The sequence below is a fragment of the Eurosta solidaginis genome, chromosome 1 (genome assembly GCF_040869045.1).
Source record: "Eurosta solidaginis isolate ZX-2024a chromosome 1, ASM4086904v1, whole genome shotgun sequence".
Taxonomy (NCBI): domain Eukaryota; kingdom Metazoa; phylum Arthropoda; class Insecta; order Diptera; family Tephritidae; genus Eurosta; species Eurosta solidaginis.
In genome coordinates this window covers 190,614,424-190,632,877 of record NC_090319.1, presented here as the reverse complement: position 1 = coordinate 190,632,877, position 18,454 = coordinate 190,614,424, and the positions used below count along the sequence as shown (strand labels likewise).

The window sequence follows — 18,454 nt, the reverse complement described above, 5'->3', positions numbered from 1 at the left end:
GGCGGCTTCATCCAGTTCCATGTCCATGATACCCTGTATGGAGAAAGAATGGACTTTAGTGTCTGATAAGAGCATATTGAGTGCTTGATAGAAGCAGCTTTTTGGACATATGTAAATATATAAATATAAATATTTTATTTTTCATTTAAGCGGTTTTTCGATTGCTTTTTAAAGTATATTCTTTTAGATCGGCTAATTTGTTTAGGTTTGGTTTATTTTTATGCTATTAGATATTTGTGTGACCAATATTATCGGTATTAGGGTCGATAGGTAAAAAGCAAAGCTTTACGAGCGGTCGAGTGAGTGTACCGTTTTACGTACGCAGGTCAACTACTCGGATCTGACCGTCGGAGCCAAAATGTACCTTTTCAATGCGACCTAGCCGCCATTCAGTTGGAGGGAGACATTTGTCATGAATTAGGACGCATTCTCCAATTTTTGGGGCTTCTTGTGTATTTTTCCATCGATATAGTTTAAGGAGGTATTTTACATATTCCTCCTTCCATCGGCGACTGAATTCGTAATGGATAAATTTAATTCGTTCCCATCGATTTATGAGGGATAGTGAGTCCACATTTGCGTCAGGGATAGCCAGAAGTGGAGCTCCTCTTTAGAAAATGCCCAGGAGTAAGGGCTGAAAATCGGAGGTGTCTTGCGGGAGCGCTGAGAGTGGCCGGGAATTTAGAACGGCTTCCACTCGTATTAAAAGAGTCGTAAACTCTTCAAATGTTAATTTATTATTGCCAGCTGTGTTTTAAATGTAATTTAAAGCTTTTTACTGCTGATTCCCATAGTCCACTCATGTGTGGTGCTTTATATATGAATGTGTATGTGTGGTGTGACAATTTATGTGTGTGAATGTGTTAGTGTTAGTGTGTGGTGTGTTAAATGGACGGCAGGGTTGCACCTGCCAGTGTGCCGGTGTTGCCACGCTCGTTTAGCCATCCCGGCCCCCCTAGGCGAGTGCTCAGCCTAGCAATCATTGTAGCTGCTGCAGGGTTGCCACGGCGTTACTTAGCCCTGATGGCCTTGATGTCCGTTGGAGCAGGGTACGGTGGGGCCTGTCACATAATTGGCATAATGTGGTGGAGGTACACTCCGTCGTTGCATGCCACAATGCCAAGCAATTTAGGCAATGGCCGTGCGCTTGTGCCACCTGCTGCCGTTTAAGCGGTTGAATGCCACGATATATTGCGCATAGGCGTATCGCATGTGGGCGGCGGCAGAATGGGCAGCGCACGCCATGTGCCACTACCGGATCCCTTTGTGGCGTTTGCGGAGTGGCCGCTATGTTAGGCCTCTGCGATGAAGGACGAGGACTTTGGTCCGGTGGGCCCGTTGCTCGGGATTCAGTAGTACGCGGCGCTGCTGTCGGGGTTTCGCGTGCTCGGGGAACGGTAACCGCTGAGCGGATGGAGGGTTTTGGGGCGGCTTCATCCAGTTCCATGTCCATGATACCCTGTATGGAGAAAGAATGGACTTTAGTGTCTCATAAGGGCATATTGAGTGCTTGATAGAAGCAGCTTTATGGGCATATGTAAATATATAAATATAAATATTTTATTTCTCATTTAAGCGGTTTTTCGATTGCTTTTTAAAGCATATTCGTTTAGATCGTTTAATTTGTTTAGGTTTGGTTTATTTTTATGCTATTAGATATTTGTGTGACCAAAATTATCGGTATTAGGGTCGATAGGTAAAAAGCAAAGCTTTACGAGCGGTCGAGTGAGTGTACCCATTTACGTACGCAGGTCAACTACTCGGATGTGATCGTCGGAGCCATAATGTACCTTTTCAATGCGACCTAGCCGCCATTCAGTTGGAGCGAGACATTCGTCATGAATTAGGACTCATTCTCCAATTTTTGGGGCTTCTTGTGTATTTTTCCATCGATATCGTTTAAGGAGGTCTTTTAGATATTCCTCCTTCCATCGGCGACTGAATTCGTAATGTATAATTTTAATTCGTTCCCATCGATTTATAAGGGATAGTGAGTTCACATTTGCATCACGGATAGCCAGAAGTGGAGCTCCTCTTAGAAAATGCCCAGGTGTAAGGGCTGTAAAATCGGAGGTGTCTTGCGGGAACGCTGAGAGTGGCCGGGAATTTAGAACGGCTTCCACTCGTATTAAAAGAGTCGTAAACTCTTCAAATGTAAATTTATTATTGCCAGCTGTTTTTTTAAATATAATTTAAAGCTTTTTACCTCTGATTCCCATAGTCCACCCATGTGTGCTGCACTGGGGGGAATAAATTGCCAATTAATGCCTTGGGGTGCGTTTTTAATGATTTCCGGCGAGACTTGCTTAGCGAATTGGATGAACTCCTTTTCGGTGGCTCTTTTTGCACCGATAAAGGTTTTTCCATTGTCGCTCATGATTTTTGAGGGAAATCCTCGCCGTCCGACAAAGCGTGCAAATGCCGCCAGAAAAGCTGAAGTTGTAAGATCAGAACATAACTCTAAGTGCACCGCTTTTGTCGTAAAACATAGAAAGATGGCCACGTAACCCTTCGTTATGGTAGAAGACCTTAGCATCGAGGCCTTTAGCTGGAAAGGTCCGGCAAAATCAACACCCGTGATAGTGAACGGGAGAGTCAAATTGCAGCTCTCAGGTGGTAAAGCTGCCATGATCTGCGTGCGCATTTTCTTTTAATGCATTGTGCATACTTTACACATGAAAATGCACCTTTTTATTAACGGCTTTAGTCGGGGTATATAAAATTCCTGTCGAATAATTTGTTGCATTAGCCGAGGTTCGGCGTGATCGCTGGTTCATATCCGGGGAGAAGGACCATAGATAATTGTTAACCCTTTTTTCTCACTGTTCACTCCACTGCACTCACCTCGAACAATCTTGGCGAAAATAAATAAAAAGAAGAAGGGATTTTCAGCTTTAATAAAGGTGTCCAAAATTATTTATTTGAATTTGTTTATCTGCGATGTCGCGAATCGACCGTAGCGTTCGAAATTTTACAAATTGTGCAAATGTTTATATATGAATGTATATGTGTGGTGTGACAATTTATGTGTCTGAACGTGTTAGTGTATGGTGTGTTAAGTGGGCGGCAAGGTTGAACCTGCCAGTGTGCCGGTGTTGCCACGCTCGTTTAGCCATCCCGGCCCCCCTAGGCGAGTGATCAGCCTAGCAATCGTTGTAGCTGCTGCAGGGTTGCCACGAAGTTACTTAGCCCTGATGGGCGACGGCTGCGTTGCGTGGTTGATGGTCGACGATGTGATGCCACTTGAGAGCGATAGCGGGCCCCTGGATGGGTCCACTGCCTTGGATGCGGGTTCTGCTGTCAATAGGGGACGTGGTGCTTGTGAATGATGATGAGCGCGTGGCCGTTGACGCACGTTGTTGCGTGGTGATGGCGCGACGGGGACGCTGCGCCTTGATGTCCGGTGGAGCAGGGTATGGGGTGGCCTGTCACACAATTGGCAAAATGTGGTGGAGGTACAATCCGTCGTTGCATGCCACAATGCCAAACAATTTAGGCAATGGCCGTGCGCTTGTTCCACCTGCTGCCGTTTAAGCGGTTGCATGCCACGAAATATTGCGCATAGGCGTAGCGCATGTGGGCGGCGGCAGAGTGGGCAGCGCACGCCATGTGCCACAACCGGATCCCTTTGTGGCGTTTGCGGATTGGCCGCTATGTTAGGTCTCTGCGATACCGGAGTTTGGTCCGGTGGGCCCATTGCTCGGGATGCAGTGGTGCGCGGCGCTGCTGTCGGGGTTGCGCGTGCTCGGGCACGGTAACCGCTGAGCGGATGGTGGGTTTTGGGGCGGATTCATCCAGTTCCATGTCCATGATAACCTGTATGGAGAAAGAATGGACTTTAGTGTCTCATAAGGGGCATATTGAGTGCTTGATAGAAGCAGCTTTATGGACATATGTAAATATATAAATATATTTTGATCCAATGTACAAGCAAATAAAATAACATCTTATTTAACGGTTTGCAAATATGTATTTATTTGAAAAAGGTCATACGATGACTAAAAACTAAAATTTAATGTGAAAATGTCCATTTATTCTAAAAGCAATGAGCAAAGAAAACAGTTAGGTAGAATATCAGCAATTCATTTAAACATGTAAACATATGTACGTGTATATACATAAGTACACAAGTAGAGCGGTAAATAAAATTCAATTATATTATTAGTTACAATTCAAGCAGAGAATTCTAAGTTAGAGTGGAGAAAAAGCGCAATTCCCAACACTCCCACTCGCTTTCGTAATAATAAAAAAAATCAATTGTCAATCATTGCACATTTATTGATGAGCATATTGAATCGGTCTTTCGGCAATGCTTTCGTCAGAAATTCGGCGAGCTGGTCTTCAGTTGGCACGAACTTCACGTTAATATGACTTTCTCGTTGCATATCACACGTATAGAAGTATTGTACATCGATATGCTGCGTTCGCTTTGACGACTCTGGAGTTTTAACTAACGTGATTGCTCTTTGGTTGTCGCATTTAATTAAAGTAGAAGTATACTGATTGTACCCTAAAACTGCCAGCAGTTTGCGTAACCATGCAGCAAATTTTGTTGCTGCACAAAAAGCGACAAATTCAGCTTCAGTAGTAGAGGTAGCCGTCACGCTCTGTTTTTTGGACTCCACGCAACTGGCCCTCCATTGAGAAAGGCTATCCAACCTGAAGTACTGCGTCGAGTATCAACATCACCTCCCCAGTCGGCCTCGCAGAACAAACTTAATTTAGTGACAAAAAAGACGAAACGTTTGTGTTTTAATTTGGACCTTGAGCCAGCAAAAAACATATATTAATTTAGTATCACGTGTACCAATTGCAAAAACTGTACCCCGCTCTTGTGTACCTCTCAGGTACATGAAAATTCGTTTAATACCATTCCAGTGAATGTCAGTAGGCTGCTCCATAAATCTACTTAGCATACCAACAGAATATGCAATATCAGGTCGCGTAATAATCATTATGTACATAAGTGAACCAATGGCCTCGCGATAGGGAAAATTTTAGATTTTTTGTTGCTCAATCTCCTTGTTTGAAAATATAATGGCTGGTTCCGCAGGTATCGAAACTGGGACGCAATCAAGGTGGTATAATCTTTCCAATACACGTTTGTGTTTGCACTCTGAAAATTTTTAAGTTTACGTTTATCACGATCTCTCAAAATTTGGAAGCCTACAAAACATTTTGGTTCCTTGGAAACAATTTCAACTTCTGCATTCAAATCAACCAAAAAGTTTCCATGAATGTCTTATTATTCCCGCAAAGTAAAAATCATCGACATAAAGTGCCATGAATAAATAAATAGAATTTTTGTTATAAGTAAAAACACATGTGTCTGCTTTAGATTGATTAAATCCATAATCCAGTAAAAACACAACAATCCGTTTGTTCCATTTCTTGGATGCTTGCTTGAGACCATACAGGCCTTTATTTAATAAACACACCCCGGTCATCCTTCTCAAAGCCATAGGTTTCTCCATGTAAATTGTTTCTTCTACAATACCATGTAAAGATGCGGTTTTTACGTCGAATTGAAAAATCTCGAAATCTTCTGCTGCTGCAATAGCTAATATAACTCGAACTGAATCGTATCGTACAACGGCTGAGAACACTTCTTTGTAATCAACACCACGTTTTTGTGCACAACCTCTAACCACAAGCCTGGCTTTAACTGGCTTTAAAACGATCCACAGCTCCATTTGCCTTAAATTTCTTTTTGAACACCCAGCGATTTGAAATTACGTGCATGTCCAGCGTGCGGCGTACAAGCGTCCAAGTATTGGTTTTGTGCAATGCCCCTATTTCTTCATTAATCACAGCAAGCCACATGTTTTCTTCGTCGCTACGCAAAGCTTCTTCTAAATTTTTTGGCTCAATTTCAGCTATACACACTTCTCCCACTGTCTCTTTTTCATCGGTAATTTCGTTGCCCTCTCGGCTACGTTTTCGTGTTAAGTATGGGCTTCGAGGAATGGGAAGCCTTGGATTTTTGTAAACTTTTTGTTCACAGTCATGTTTGCCTACCTTGATTTCTTGCTCAACATGTTTCGGTTCTCTCACTTCATGCACGCTGTCAAGGCACTCGTTGAATATCACATCTCGTCTGATAAAAATCTTTCTTCCATGTGGCTCGTAAACTCTATAAGCTTTACTTGCGTCATTATAACCAATTAGCACACCCTTGATAGAATTTTTCTCCCACTTGGTTCTTTGCTCCTTTGGAATATGCATGTAAAGTTCAGTGCTAAAAACACGAAGATATGATACCGATGGCTTCGTTCCAAACCACTTCTCATATGGTGTTGCACCGCCAATGACATCTGATGCCATTCTGTTCTTCAAATATACAGCAGTATTTGTAGCTTCTGCCCATAGATGTAGAGGCAAATTTTTCATATGCAGCATTGCTTTCGCGGCTTCAACTACCGTCCTAATCTGCCGTTCTATGAACCCATTTTGTTCAAGAGCTCTTGGCGTAGTTACGTCGTGCTTTATGCCCTGTTTAAGGAGAAATTTTTCGACAGACTCATTGCAGAACTCTAGTCCGCCGTCAGATCACAAACGGTTGATTTTATGCCCATCTGCTTCAACATCAGTACAGAATTTCATTAAGTTGACTAAAACGTCTGTTTTATATTTAAAAAACATAAACGAAACAATATCTCGAAAAATCATCTTTAAATAGCATGAATTAATTTGGTCCACCTATTGAAGGCGTACTCATCTTACCACATAAGTCAACATGAAAAACCTCACCAGTTTTGGTAGCACGTCGCGCACCAGATTTGGGAAAACTGAAGCGATGCTGTTTTCCGTAGACGCATCCTTCACAAAATGGATTTGATACGCCTATATTTTCTATGTGAATACCTCTTACAATTTCTTTGGTCGACATTTCTTTGAGAGTTTCAAAATTCACGTGCCCTAAACGCTCATGCCATACACGCAATTGATGCCGCGTTTAATTCGCTTTCTTTTATGGCCTTTAAATCCATCTTGTATAACATGTCATCATGTTTCAAAATTCACGTGCCCTAAACGCTCATACCATACACGCAATGAAGTGATGCCGCGTTTAATTCGCTTTCTTTTATGGCCTTTAAATCCATCTTGTACAACCTGTCATCGCATTCTCCATTAGCTATAATTGACCGATTTTTCTCAAAATGCACCAGCTTTCCACCTTCAGTGAAAATTAATTTAATACCTTTCTCTGTCACTCTGGATACAGATATAAAATTTCTGTCCAAATCGGGCACAAGCAAAACGTCTTTAATTAAGCAAATATCTTTAGTTGCCTCTGTTAGAACTTTTATGTCACCTATGCCCTTCACTTCCAACTTCCTTCCATCTCCCACTTTAACTTGGCACGCACCTTTTGAAAGGGATCTGAAGTTATCGAAAAGTTCTTCTTGAAATGACATATGATCGGTAGCACCCGAATCTGCATACCACTCATCATTGACTTTCCCTTCCGTGTTTTTGGAATGTAAAAGGAATAAATGCTTTGCTGATGGACCTACCGTACTAACCGAAGCTTTCGTTGTACTTTCCTTCTGAACTGACATAGAATGACTGTTGGACCTCTCATTTTTGGCCTTTTTGCTTACCCGTTTGTTGCCGCTTGTAGCATTCCCTTGCCCAGTGCCCTTGTTTGCCACAATAGTTGCACTTCCCTGGTCGTCGTTTTCCCTTGTTGCTTTGAAGCACATATGCAGCTTTTGTTTCTTTGTTTTCTTCAGCTGAACGAGAATTAATGAGAGACTCTTCATTTATTAGATGCTCAGTGAGACGATCGAGATTTTGTTCAGCTCGTGGTACTGCATACCAAGCTGTCCTCACATGGTCAAATTTCGGTGGTAAGCTGCTTAAAATTTTTGCTATGATCATGGGTTCCTTTTGCTCAAGGTCCAGGTCTTTCAACCTCTGTGCTAGCGAGGTTACCTTAGCAATAAAATTATACACATTTTCATCCTCAATCATTTTGCAATTAATAAATTTTTCTAATAAAATTTGAGCGGATTGGTCCCTTTTTTCTGAATGAAACACTTGAAGACGTGACCACATCTGTGCTGCAGTTGTGCAGTTAGTCATATACTTTAACTGATCTAACTCCAAACCTTTCATTATGAATGCTTGCGCCTCAGCATCCTTCTCGTCCCATTCTTGTGTGTTTGTGTCCGGTCTAGGAATTTTTCCTAAAACGTAGCCCTTCAGTTTGTTTTCGGTCATGTAGATCTCCATCTGCCGCCGCCACAATTGATAATTTGCGCCATTAAAACGATGTATATGGTACACTCTTGATTCTGCCATTTTTTGAATTATGCGAACCTCAGAGTTAACACTGGCGATGTTATCTTCTTTTGGAGCCTCGGAGTTAGCGTGGTGATGGTGGCTTTTTCAGGAGCCTCAACGATGCTGATATTTTCTTCCTTAGTCTTGGTATCGCTATCCATTCGAATTTGCCTACTGTAGATTTTATTTTGCTTTAGCGTGGATCTGGGACCATAACCTTTTGATCCAATGTACAAGAAAATAAAATAACACCTTATTTAACGGTTTGCAAATATGTATTTATTTGACATAGATCATACGATGACTAAAAACTAAAATTTAATGTGAAAATCCATTTATGCTAAAAAGCAATGAGCAAAGAAAACAGTTAGGTAGAATATTCAGCCATTCATTTAAACATGTAAACATATGTACGTGTATATATATAAGTACACAAGTAGAGCGGTAAATAAAATTCAATTATCTTATTAGTTACAACTCAAGCAGAGAATTAAAAGTTAGAGTGGAGCAGAAAGCGCAATTCCCAACATTATAAATATTTTATTTCTCATTTAAGTGGTTTTTCGATTGCTTTTTAAAGTATAATCGGTTAATTTGTTTAGGTTTGGTTTATTTTTATGCTATTAGATATTTGTGTGATCAATATTATCGGTATTAGGGTCGATAGGTAAAAAGCAAAGCTTTACGAGCGGTCGAGTGAGTGTGCCGTAAAACGGTACGCAGGTCAACTACTCGGATGTGACCGTCGGAGCCATAATGTACCTTTTCAATGCGACCTAGCCGCCATTCAGTTGGAGGGAGACATTCGTCATGAATTAGGGCACATTCTCCATTTTTGGGGCTTCTTGTGTATTTTTCCATCGATATCGTTTAAGGAGGTATTTTAGATATTCCTCCTTCCATCGGCGACTGAATTCGTAATGGATAATTTTAATTCATTCCCATCGATTTATGAGGGATAGTGAGTCAACATTTGTGTCAGGGATAGCCAGAAGTGGAGCTCCTCTTAGAAAATGCCCAGGAGTAAGGGCTGTAAAATCGGAGGTGTCTTGCGGGAGCGCTGAGAGTGGCCGGGAATTTAGAACGGCTTCCACTCGTATTAAAAGAGTCGCAAACTCTTCAAATGTAAATTTATTATTGCCAGCTGTTTTTTAAATGTAATTTAAAGCTTTTTACTGCTGATTCCCATAGTCCACCCATGTGTGGTGCACTGGGGGAATAAATTGCCAATTATTGCCTTGGGGTGCGTACTTTTTAATGATTTCCGGCGAGACTTGCTTAGCGAATTGGATGAACTCCTTTTCGGTGGCTTTTTTTGCACCGATAAAGGTTTTTCCATTGTCGCTCATGATTTTTGAGGGAAATCCTGGCCGTCCGACAAAGCGTGCAAATGCCGCGAGAAAAGCTGAAGTGGTAAGATCAGAACATAACTTTAATTGCACCGCTTTTGTCGTAAAACATACAAAGGCGACCACGTAACCCTTCGTTATGGTAGAAGACCTTAGCACCGAGGCCTTTAGCTGGAAAGGTCCGGCAAAATCAACACCCGTGATAGTGAACGGCAGAATCAAATTGCAGCGTTCAGGTGGTAAAGCTGCCATGATCTGCGTGCGCATTTTCTGTTTATGCAATGTGCATACTTTACACATGAAAATGCACCTTTTTATTAACGGCTTTAGTCGGGGTATATAAAATTCCTGTCGGATCATTTGTTGCATTAGCCGAGGTTCGGCGTGGTCGCTGGTTCATATCCGGCTCGAAGGACCATAGATAATTTTAGCCCTTTTTTCTCACTGTTCACTCCACTGCACTCACCTCGAACAATCTTGGCGAAAATAAATAAAAAGAAGAAGGGATTTTCAACTTTAATAAAGGTGTACAAAATTATTTATTTGAATTTTTTTATCTGCGATGTCGTGAATCGACCGTAGCGTTCGAAATTTTACAAATTGTGAAAATGTTTATATATGAATGTATATGTGTGGTGTGACAATTTATGTGTGTGAACGTGTTAGTGTTAGTGTGTGGTGTGTTAAGTGGGCGGCAGGGTTACACCTGCCAGTGTGCCGGTGTTGCCACGCTCGTTTAGCCAAAATTCATAATTTTATATAATAGAAAAAATATCTTTACTTTAGCCACCGATAGAATAGGAAATACTAATAGGGAAATATCTAAATAGAATAGAAAATAGTAATAGGAAATATTTTTACTTTAACCTACCTTCAAAATAAGGAAATAATTGTCCATAAAAAGATTCTTACCCAATATAAAAAATATGCTAATGACTCACAATAATTTTAAGAAAAAACAAAAAAAACAAACAGGTTCAACAATAGCATTCCAATTTACTCGTCAATAAAAATGAAAACAAACAAAATTAAAAAAAAAAAAAAATTCATATTGGTATCCAGTTACCATTAATTCACAAACGTTAATTTGTAAACACAAGCCGGTGAGTCCACGCTCTTAAAGGTCGGCTGTGCAAAACATTAGTCATCATAGTAAATACACGAAAAAAAAAAATGCAAAATTCAGCATATTATGAAGCAAGATTAAGCATAACGGGCAATGTATGTAAAGCAAATACAAACAAATAAAAACAAAAAGAAAACATATAAACGCATAATATCAAGTTACCACTATGACAAATTACAACTGAATTCAAAAAAAATTTTTTTTGGTAACACCAAGCAAGTTGACTGGGTCATCCAACGTAAAATGAAACAACACGGCACACATATCACAGTGACATTAGAGTGACCGTCTATAATTAAGCATAAAATTATATACGCTCACTTAAAAGGCCAATGTTGTAGAATTCATTTCACTTCAAACACGCTTAACGTTACAAATAAACTCACAAACAAACGTTCATATCTAATTGACCCAGATAACCACCATGAGTTCATTCGCATTTGCCAAATCGCCCAATATGTTGATGCGTCATATCAAACTGCTCAAGCGGGGATCATATTGACAATATGTAGGTCAATATAATAATTTACTGAGAAACCATTTCTCACTATTGAGTCACGTACCTCTAGTTTGCAAATATTAATGTATGTATAGGTTAAGAACTTTTGTATAAACAGGAATGAATTTCAACAATAAAAATCAATCAATCAATCAGATCTCTGCGCTTAACATAAACGCTCATCAAACCTGTTTTGTTTAATTTACATCGAACCTTTTATAGTAGTACCTAGAACCTACCTAATTATTTTCTAGCTTTTCGTATTATTATTACTTCATGTAAGTATTGTTTTCAATAAAACCGTTAAACTTAAAAAATTTTTTTTAATTATTTTATTGTCAAGTTTTTAGTCTTTATTTAATTGCCTATTATATCTCATTCTATTTAGTTCATTTAGTGACTCATTATTACAAGGACTCTTTCCTGACAACTTGTTACAACCTAAGTCCTCAATACATAATCCTTTCAAATATTTTTAAAATTTTTTAAACTTCCTTACAATTGGTAAAGGTTGACATGTTGCTGACAAAAAATATATATTTCAATCACGAGGACTTTAAATGATAACTAAACATCACATATAACAGATAATAACTTTACTCGACTCTGCGCAACGTATGCTTGTCCCTCCTCCAACTCCAAAATATTTTGATGTCACTTCTACCGGACTGTATGCAATATTTGTTCCAAATATGAGCCAAATCGGGCGTCATAGGTCGCTTTCTATTCATGTATGTATTATGTGTTCCAAATATGGACCTAATCGGACCCAAATACGATTTTTGTGAATATCTCGATCCTTGCGCTACCTAGCGGCAATTTTTTTAATAAGTCGCTTTTTATTCTTGTATGTATTATGTGCTCCAAATATGAGCCAAATCGGACCACAAATAGGATTTTTGTGAATATCTCGATTCTTGCGCCACCTAGCGGCGATTTTTTTCATAGGTCGATTTCTATTCTTGTATGTATTATGTGTTCCAAATATGAGCCAAATCGGACCACAAATAGGATTTTTGCGAATATCTCGATCCTTGCGCCACCTAGCGGCGATTTTTTTCGTATTATTGCATTGTCGTCGGGTTCTGAACTATATTCGAAGTTTCAAGCTTGTACCTTATCGGGAAGTTACTTAAATTTCAATTACAAAATTCGTTCACAACGACCGTACATGCGGCCTGCCTGTCAAGTCAAGCTAAATAAAGCCGGTTAAAAATCTATTTAAGAATACTTGCATCTTCATCTTACGAGTGTGTATTAGGGCGCAAGGTCTACTTTTTATACTTAGCTAAACCAAACTTTTATAACGAGTAACCCTCGTAATTCCAAACACCATTAAACTTCAAACTATATGAATTGGTTCTTAATAAAAACAAATTCTCTGCTTACTTGGTTTTGCAAGCGGCTAATAAATGTGTCTAAACTCTTGTATCCCTATTCCTTGGGTTTCCAAGTTAGAGAGATTTATGAATAAAAAGCAAATGCAATTACAAACAGATCAATGAGATCAAACGCAAAAAAATGCAATGCAATTGTTGTTGTCTCATTGACAAATAATAACTCCTTTTCCTTTTTTTCAATTTATGTTTTCACTGCTTTTTTGTAAATGATTATCTGTCACCAAATCGACGAACGTACGTTTGTAATTATGTATGTAGGTATGGACATGTACTACAAGAAATGGTGTATCAAAGCCCGCAGCCAACTATGAATAAACACATAAGGATCATAGGTGGGCATTATACTCGATTTCCAATTTTGCACCAAAATGAAAATTTAAGATAAATTATAAGGAAATCGTAAAACAAAATGCTTTGAGACAGCGCGAAGGAGTTCATAGCGAAAATAAAGGATTCAGGAAAATGCCAATTAGCATTAATGACAATTTAAAATTTCAAAAATTTCATCTTTTTCGCTTCATCTATCTCTATCTTCACTCTATCTCTTTCTCAGTTCTCCTTCCCGCTTTTCTCTTCTCTCAAGTTTTCCCCATTCTTATTCATCCCTTATTGCCAGTCCCAGAGGATGATATGTATTTTGTTCCAGTCCCATTCCGAATCCCAGTCCCACTCCGAGTCTCAGTCCCAGTCCTAGCCTTAATCCCATTCCCAGCCCGTCTCTGGTCTACTTCCTGGGAAAAAGGATCGTAAATACTAATACAAGCAAATCTGTGTACCAAATTTCAGGCAAATCGAATAGGACGTATGTATATAGGTATGTGGGTAATATTAATTCATGTCTTTATTTAGGCTTCGCATGCATATTTATCAGTTTTGCCAGGTTGATGCGACTAAATCGAATATCACAATGAAAATTACTTTAAAGCTCTCAGCAACAGCTTTCATTTGATATCCATATTACACACATATTCTAGGGGTATCCGAGTCCACGTTTTGGCCTATATCTCGAGACCCTAGTCAGCCAGCGGAATAAAAATTACTCTGTATTAAAGCACATATCAACCTCTTCAATTTCACACCCATAATGTAAAAACACATCCTAGTGTTACCCTGATCCACGTTTTGGCCTATATCTCGAGACCCTAATCACCAATAGGTATGAAAACTATCCTGTACTAAAGCACACATCAACAGCTTCAATTTGATACCCATAATGTAAAAACACATCCTAGTGTACCAAAGCACTCATCAACAGCTTCAATTTGATACCCATAATATAAAAACATATCCTAGTGTTACCCTGATCCATGTTTTGGCCTATATCTCTAGACCCTAGTCACACAAAAATTACTCTGTACTAAAGCAAACATCAACAGCTTCAATTTGATGCCCATAATGTAAAAACATATCCTAGTGTTACCCTGGTCCACGTTTTGGCCTATATCTCGAGACCCTAGTCACCAATAAGTATGAAAACTACCCTGTACTAAAGCACACATCAACAGCTTCAATTTGATACCCATAATGTAAAAACACATCCTAGTGTTACCCTGATCCACGTTTTGGCCTATATCTCGAGACCTTAGTCACAAATAGGTATGAGAATTACCCTGTACTAAAGCACTCGTCAACAGCTTTCATTTGTTATCCATATTGTATAAGCACTTTCTAGGGATACCCGGGTCTACGTTTTGGCCTCAATCTCGAGACCCTAGTCACCCAGCGGTACAAAAATTACTCTGTACTAAAGCAAACATCAACAGCTTCAATTTGATACCCATAATGTGAAAACATATCCTAGTGTTACCCTGGTCCACGTTTTGGCCTATATCTCGAGACCTCAGGCACCAATAGGTATGAAAACTACCCTGTACTAAAGCACACATCAACAGCTTCAATTTGATACCCATAATATAAAAACACATCCTAGTGTTACCCTGATCCAAGTTTTGGCCTATATCTCGAGACCTTAGTCACAAATAGTTATGAAAATTACCCTGTAATAAAGCACTCGTCAACAGCTTTCATTTTTTATCCATATTGTATAAACACTTTCTAGGGGTACCCGGGTCCACGTTTGGCCTCAATCTCGAGACCCTAGTCACCAATAGGTATGAAAACTACCCTGTACTAAAACACTCATCAGCAGCTTTCATTTGTTATCCATATTCTATAAACACATTATAGGGGTGCCCGCGTCCACATTTCCGCCTATATCTCGAGACCTTAGTCACCCATGGGTACGAAAAATACCGCGTATCCAAGTACTCATAAACCGCTTCCATTTGATACCCAAATTGTACAAACATATCCCAGGATTACCCTGGTCCACGTTTTGATCTCAAAACCCTAGCCCGAACGGGATGAAAAGTATCCTGTGTCTATCTCCTGGTTCTCAGCTACCCCTCCACCAATTTTCAGCCAAATCTGTTCTTCCGGTCTTGAGTTATAAATAGTATAACTAACCCCAATTTCTTTTATATATATACATCACATTAGAAACTTCAAAAAGAACAGTATTTCTGCACTATTTAATGGATGTTATTATACAGCTATACCTTCCTCTTCGAAAACTCTATCTACTAAAAAAAATCGCATCAAAATCCGTTGCGTAGTTTTAAAGGTTTAAGCATTCAAACGGACATATGGGGCAGAAAAAGCGACTTTGTTTTATACTATGTAGTGGTAGTGATACATGCAAACATACCAAAAAATTAAACTTTTGTTTAAGAATTTTAAGGAAATGTTCAATATTTTTAACGAAAGAGTATTTTACAAAAGATGTATGCATTCTTAACAATTTATGTTGCATTAACTTGGAAGCACGCATAAATATGTATATACATACATATGTGAAGGTGATATGATATGAAAATACATACATATGTGGATCCATACATACCTATAAAACTACGGCCGAATTTAAATAACGCAGCGAAGGCTATGTATGTACTATGTACGCAAGTGTCGCATCATGCCTCACTCAAAAGCAATTTCCGCACACAGTTCACACAGAACAACCACACGCACGTATTTTTTGGTAAAAATTTTACTTTTGTGTAAATAATTTGGCTGATATAAGAAAGGAATCAAGTATTTTTATTTGATGCAGAACGAAGATAAATATTTCAAAGTTTTACTGCAAAGTAGAATTTTTCAAATCCATCTTAAACGGATGAGTTATAGCTGTGTAAACAAAAATTTTATGATTTTTGACTACATATTGGCAATTTGCACGCCCCTATAATATATATCTTCAAATTATATTGAAAATATCCATCTCACGTACCTAAGCGTTTTAAAATCGATGCATTCTGTGGAAGTGATGTGCGTACAATGACATTTAACGACTTCATTTTATAAGATTTATAGATATATAACTTACATGCTTACAAGTTCGCGTTCAGCTGCAGCGTTGAAAGGCCTTCCATTGTTATAGTTATGCGATGTTGCTGTAGGAGCTTGATTCGATTGATTCTACTTATCAGCAAGTTTTTTCTTTTGTTACAGAAAAAAATTATCCAAACTTAAAATGTCTTTAAAAAAAATTACTTTTATATTTATATATCTTCTTTGATTATCAACAGCTAAGTATGCGGAAATTTACTTGAACTTTTCATTTTAATATAGATTTTAGCTTTTGCTTTTTAAGCGATTGGTTTTGTGTTTGCAACAACAACGACAACTATGTGACTGGAATGACTTTTTCATTAGGTATTAATAATGCAATTAAACATCTTTGGAAGGTTTTAACGTTTAAAAGTATATATTTTAACAATCTAATTCGCATTCTGTTCACTATTATAAGTTACTAGCAGTCCCGGCAGACGTTGTTCTGCCCTAAATTTGGTCTATCTGCATACATTTTAATAAGCTTTTTCCTTCTAACTCTGCCCTCCCCCCACTTTACTTTTTCGTAGTCCTTTTATTCACTCATCCCTCCGTATTTTTCGTTTCATCTATCTCCATCTTCTTGCATGCGGGCGTCTGTCTTGGAGCAAGCGGCTCGCTATATAAACGTGCAAGTAATATTTTCACCACCGCTGAGCGGGTTATGCGCTGGGCTTGGGACCCGCCACGTAAAACTATATTCTAATGAAATATAACAAGCCTCGGATAAATACACCCTCTATTGATGGCGACCATGGCAAACGTTTGAAGGACAATGAATTGAGGGCATGCACCTGGAACGTCCGCTCCCTGAATGGGATTGGTGCAGATTCCCGGCTGGTTGATGTCCTCGTCAAAGCAAATCTAACATCACCGTCTTCCAAGAAATGCGTTGGACGAAGCAATGAAGAAAGAAGATCAAAAATTGTGACATCTATTGGAGTGGCCATACGAATAAGCGCAGTTTCGGCGACGGATTCGTGGTGGGAGAGAGACCTTGTCGCCAAGTTCTGGCGTTCACGCCTGTGGACGAGCGTCTCGCCTCTATCCGAATAAAAGCAAAATTTTTTAATATATCATTCATCTGCGCCCATGCGCCGACAGAGGAGAAAGAAGATGAGGTGAAAGAAACTTTTTATGAACAATTAGAAAGCACATACGAGCGCTGCCCCCGTCATGATATAAAAGTCGTGCTCGGCGACTTTAACGCCAGGGTGGACAGAGAAGGTGTTTTTGGCTCTGCAGTCGGAAAGTTCAGCCTACACAATGAAACTTCTCCTAACGGACTGAGGCTGATTGACTTTGCCGGTGCTCGAAACATGGTCATATCCAGCACGAGGTTCATGCATAAAAAGATACATCAAGCCACATTGCGGTCTCCCAATCAGATCGATCACGTTGTGATAGACGGACGGCATGCCTCCAGTGTTTTAGATGTGCGCACGATCCGAGGACCTAACATCGACTTGGACCATTATCGCGCTGCAGCCTAAATACGCACCCGCCTTAGCGCGGCTAGAACCAAGGAACAAAAAACACAAGGAAAGCTAGACGTCGAAAAGCTTCAATCACAACAAACTGCCAATGATTTCGCAACTCGACTCTCACACCTGCTCTCTGAGAGCACAACTCATCCTGAAGAACACAGGAGCAGTGGGAGCATATCTCCAAATTACTTCGTACTGCCGCCGAGGAAAAAATTGGTTACCGGCGGCCACGAAAAAACAACTGGTACGATGAAGAATGCCGCGTTGCAATCGAAAGAAAAGACGCTGCCTACAGGGCTACGTTAAAAGCGGGCGCGAAAAGAGGAGTGTGTGAACGCTATCGTGAGTTGAAAAGGGAAGCGAGACGCAGAAAGGCGTGAGTGCGAGGAGCTTGAGCTACTAGCCACCAAAAATAACTCCCGAAAATTTTACCAAAAAATACGGCAACAGACGAAAGGTTTTAAGACCGGGGCAAACTCCTGTAGGAACGAAAACGGCGACCTTGTAATTGATGTCCAGAGAGTGCTTAGATTATGGAGGGAACACTTCTCTGCTCTCCCAAATGGAGGCAGCAATTCACCGCGCAGGGATGAAGAACCCGATCCTGCAATCTATGTGATGGAATATATGTCACCCCGCCCGATTATGACGAAGTTAGAATAGCAATAACCAGATTGAAAAACAACAAGGCCGTAGGCGCAGATGGATTTCCTGCGGAGCTATTCAAGTACGGCGCCGAGGAGTTGGTAAGGCGCATGCCGCAGCTTCTTAGCAAAATATGGGCGGACGAGTGCATGCCCGACGGTTGGAATCTAAGTGTTCTTTGCCCAGTCCACAAGAAGGAAAAAAAACCGTGAGAAGAGAATCGACACACATTACCTTTTCGTCGACTTTAAAGCCGCCTTCGATAGCAC

General features: G+C 39.9%; 1 protein-coding gene across 5 annotated transcripts in view; it reads right to left on the bottom strand.

Moving 5' to 3' along the window:
• The window catches only part of tw (Protein O-mannosyl-transferase 2), a 2,413,568-nt gene that overhangs the window by 637,393 nt on the left and 1,757,721 nt on the right, over positions 1–18,454 (bottom strand). Inside the window, exon 11 of one of the 5 annotated variants that reach the window (XM_067760058.1) lies at positions 3,637–3,816. The exons of the other annotated variants lie outside the window; for them this stretch is intronic. Within the exon in view, the coding sequence (XP_067616159.1) occupies positions 3,652–3,816 (165 nt within the window). The 3' untranslated portion in view covers positions 3,637–3,651. Of the gene's footprint in view, positions 1–3,636; positions 3,817–18,454 lie in introns of those variants that run through there. 5 annotated transcript variants of the gene reach the window in all.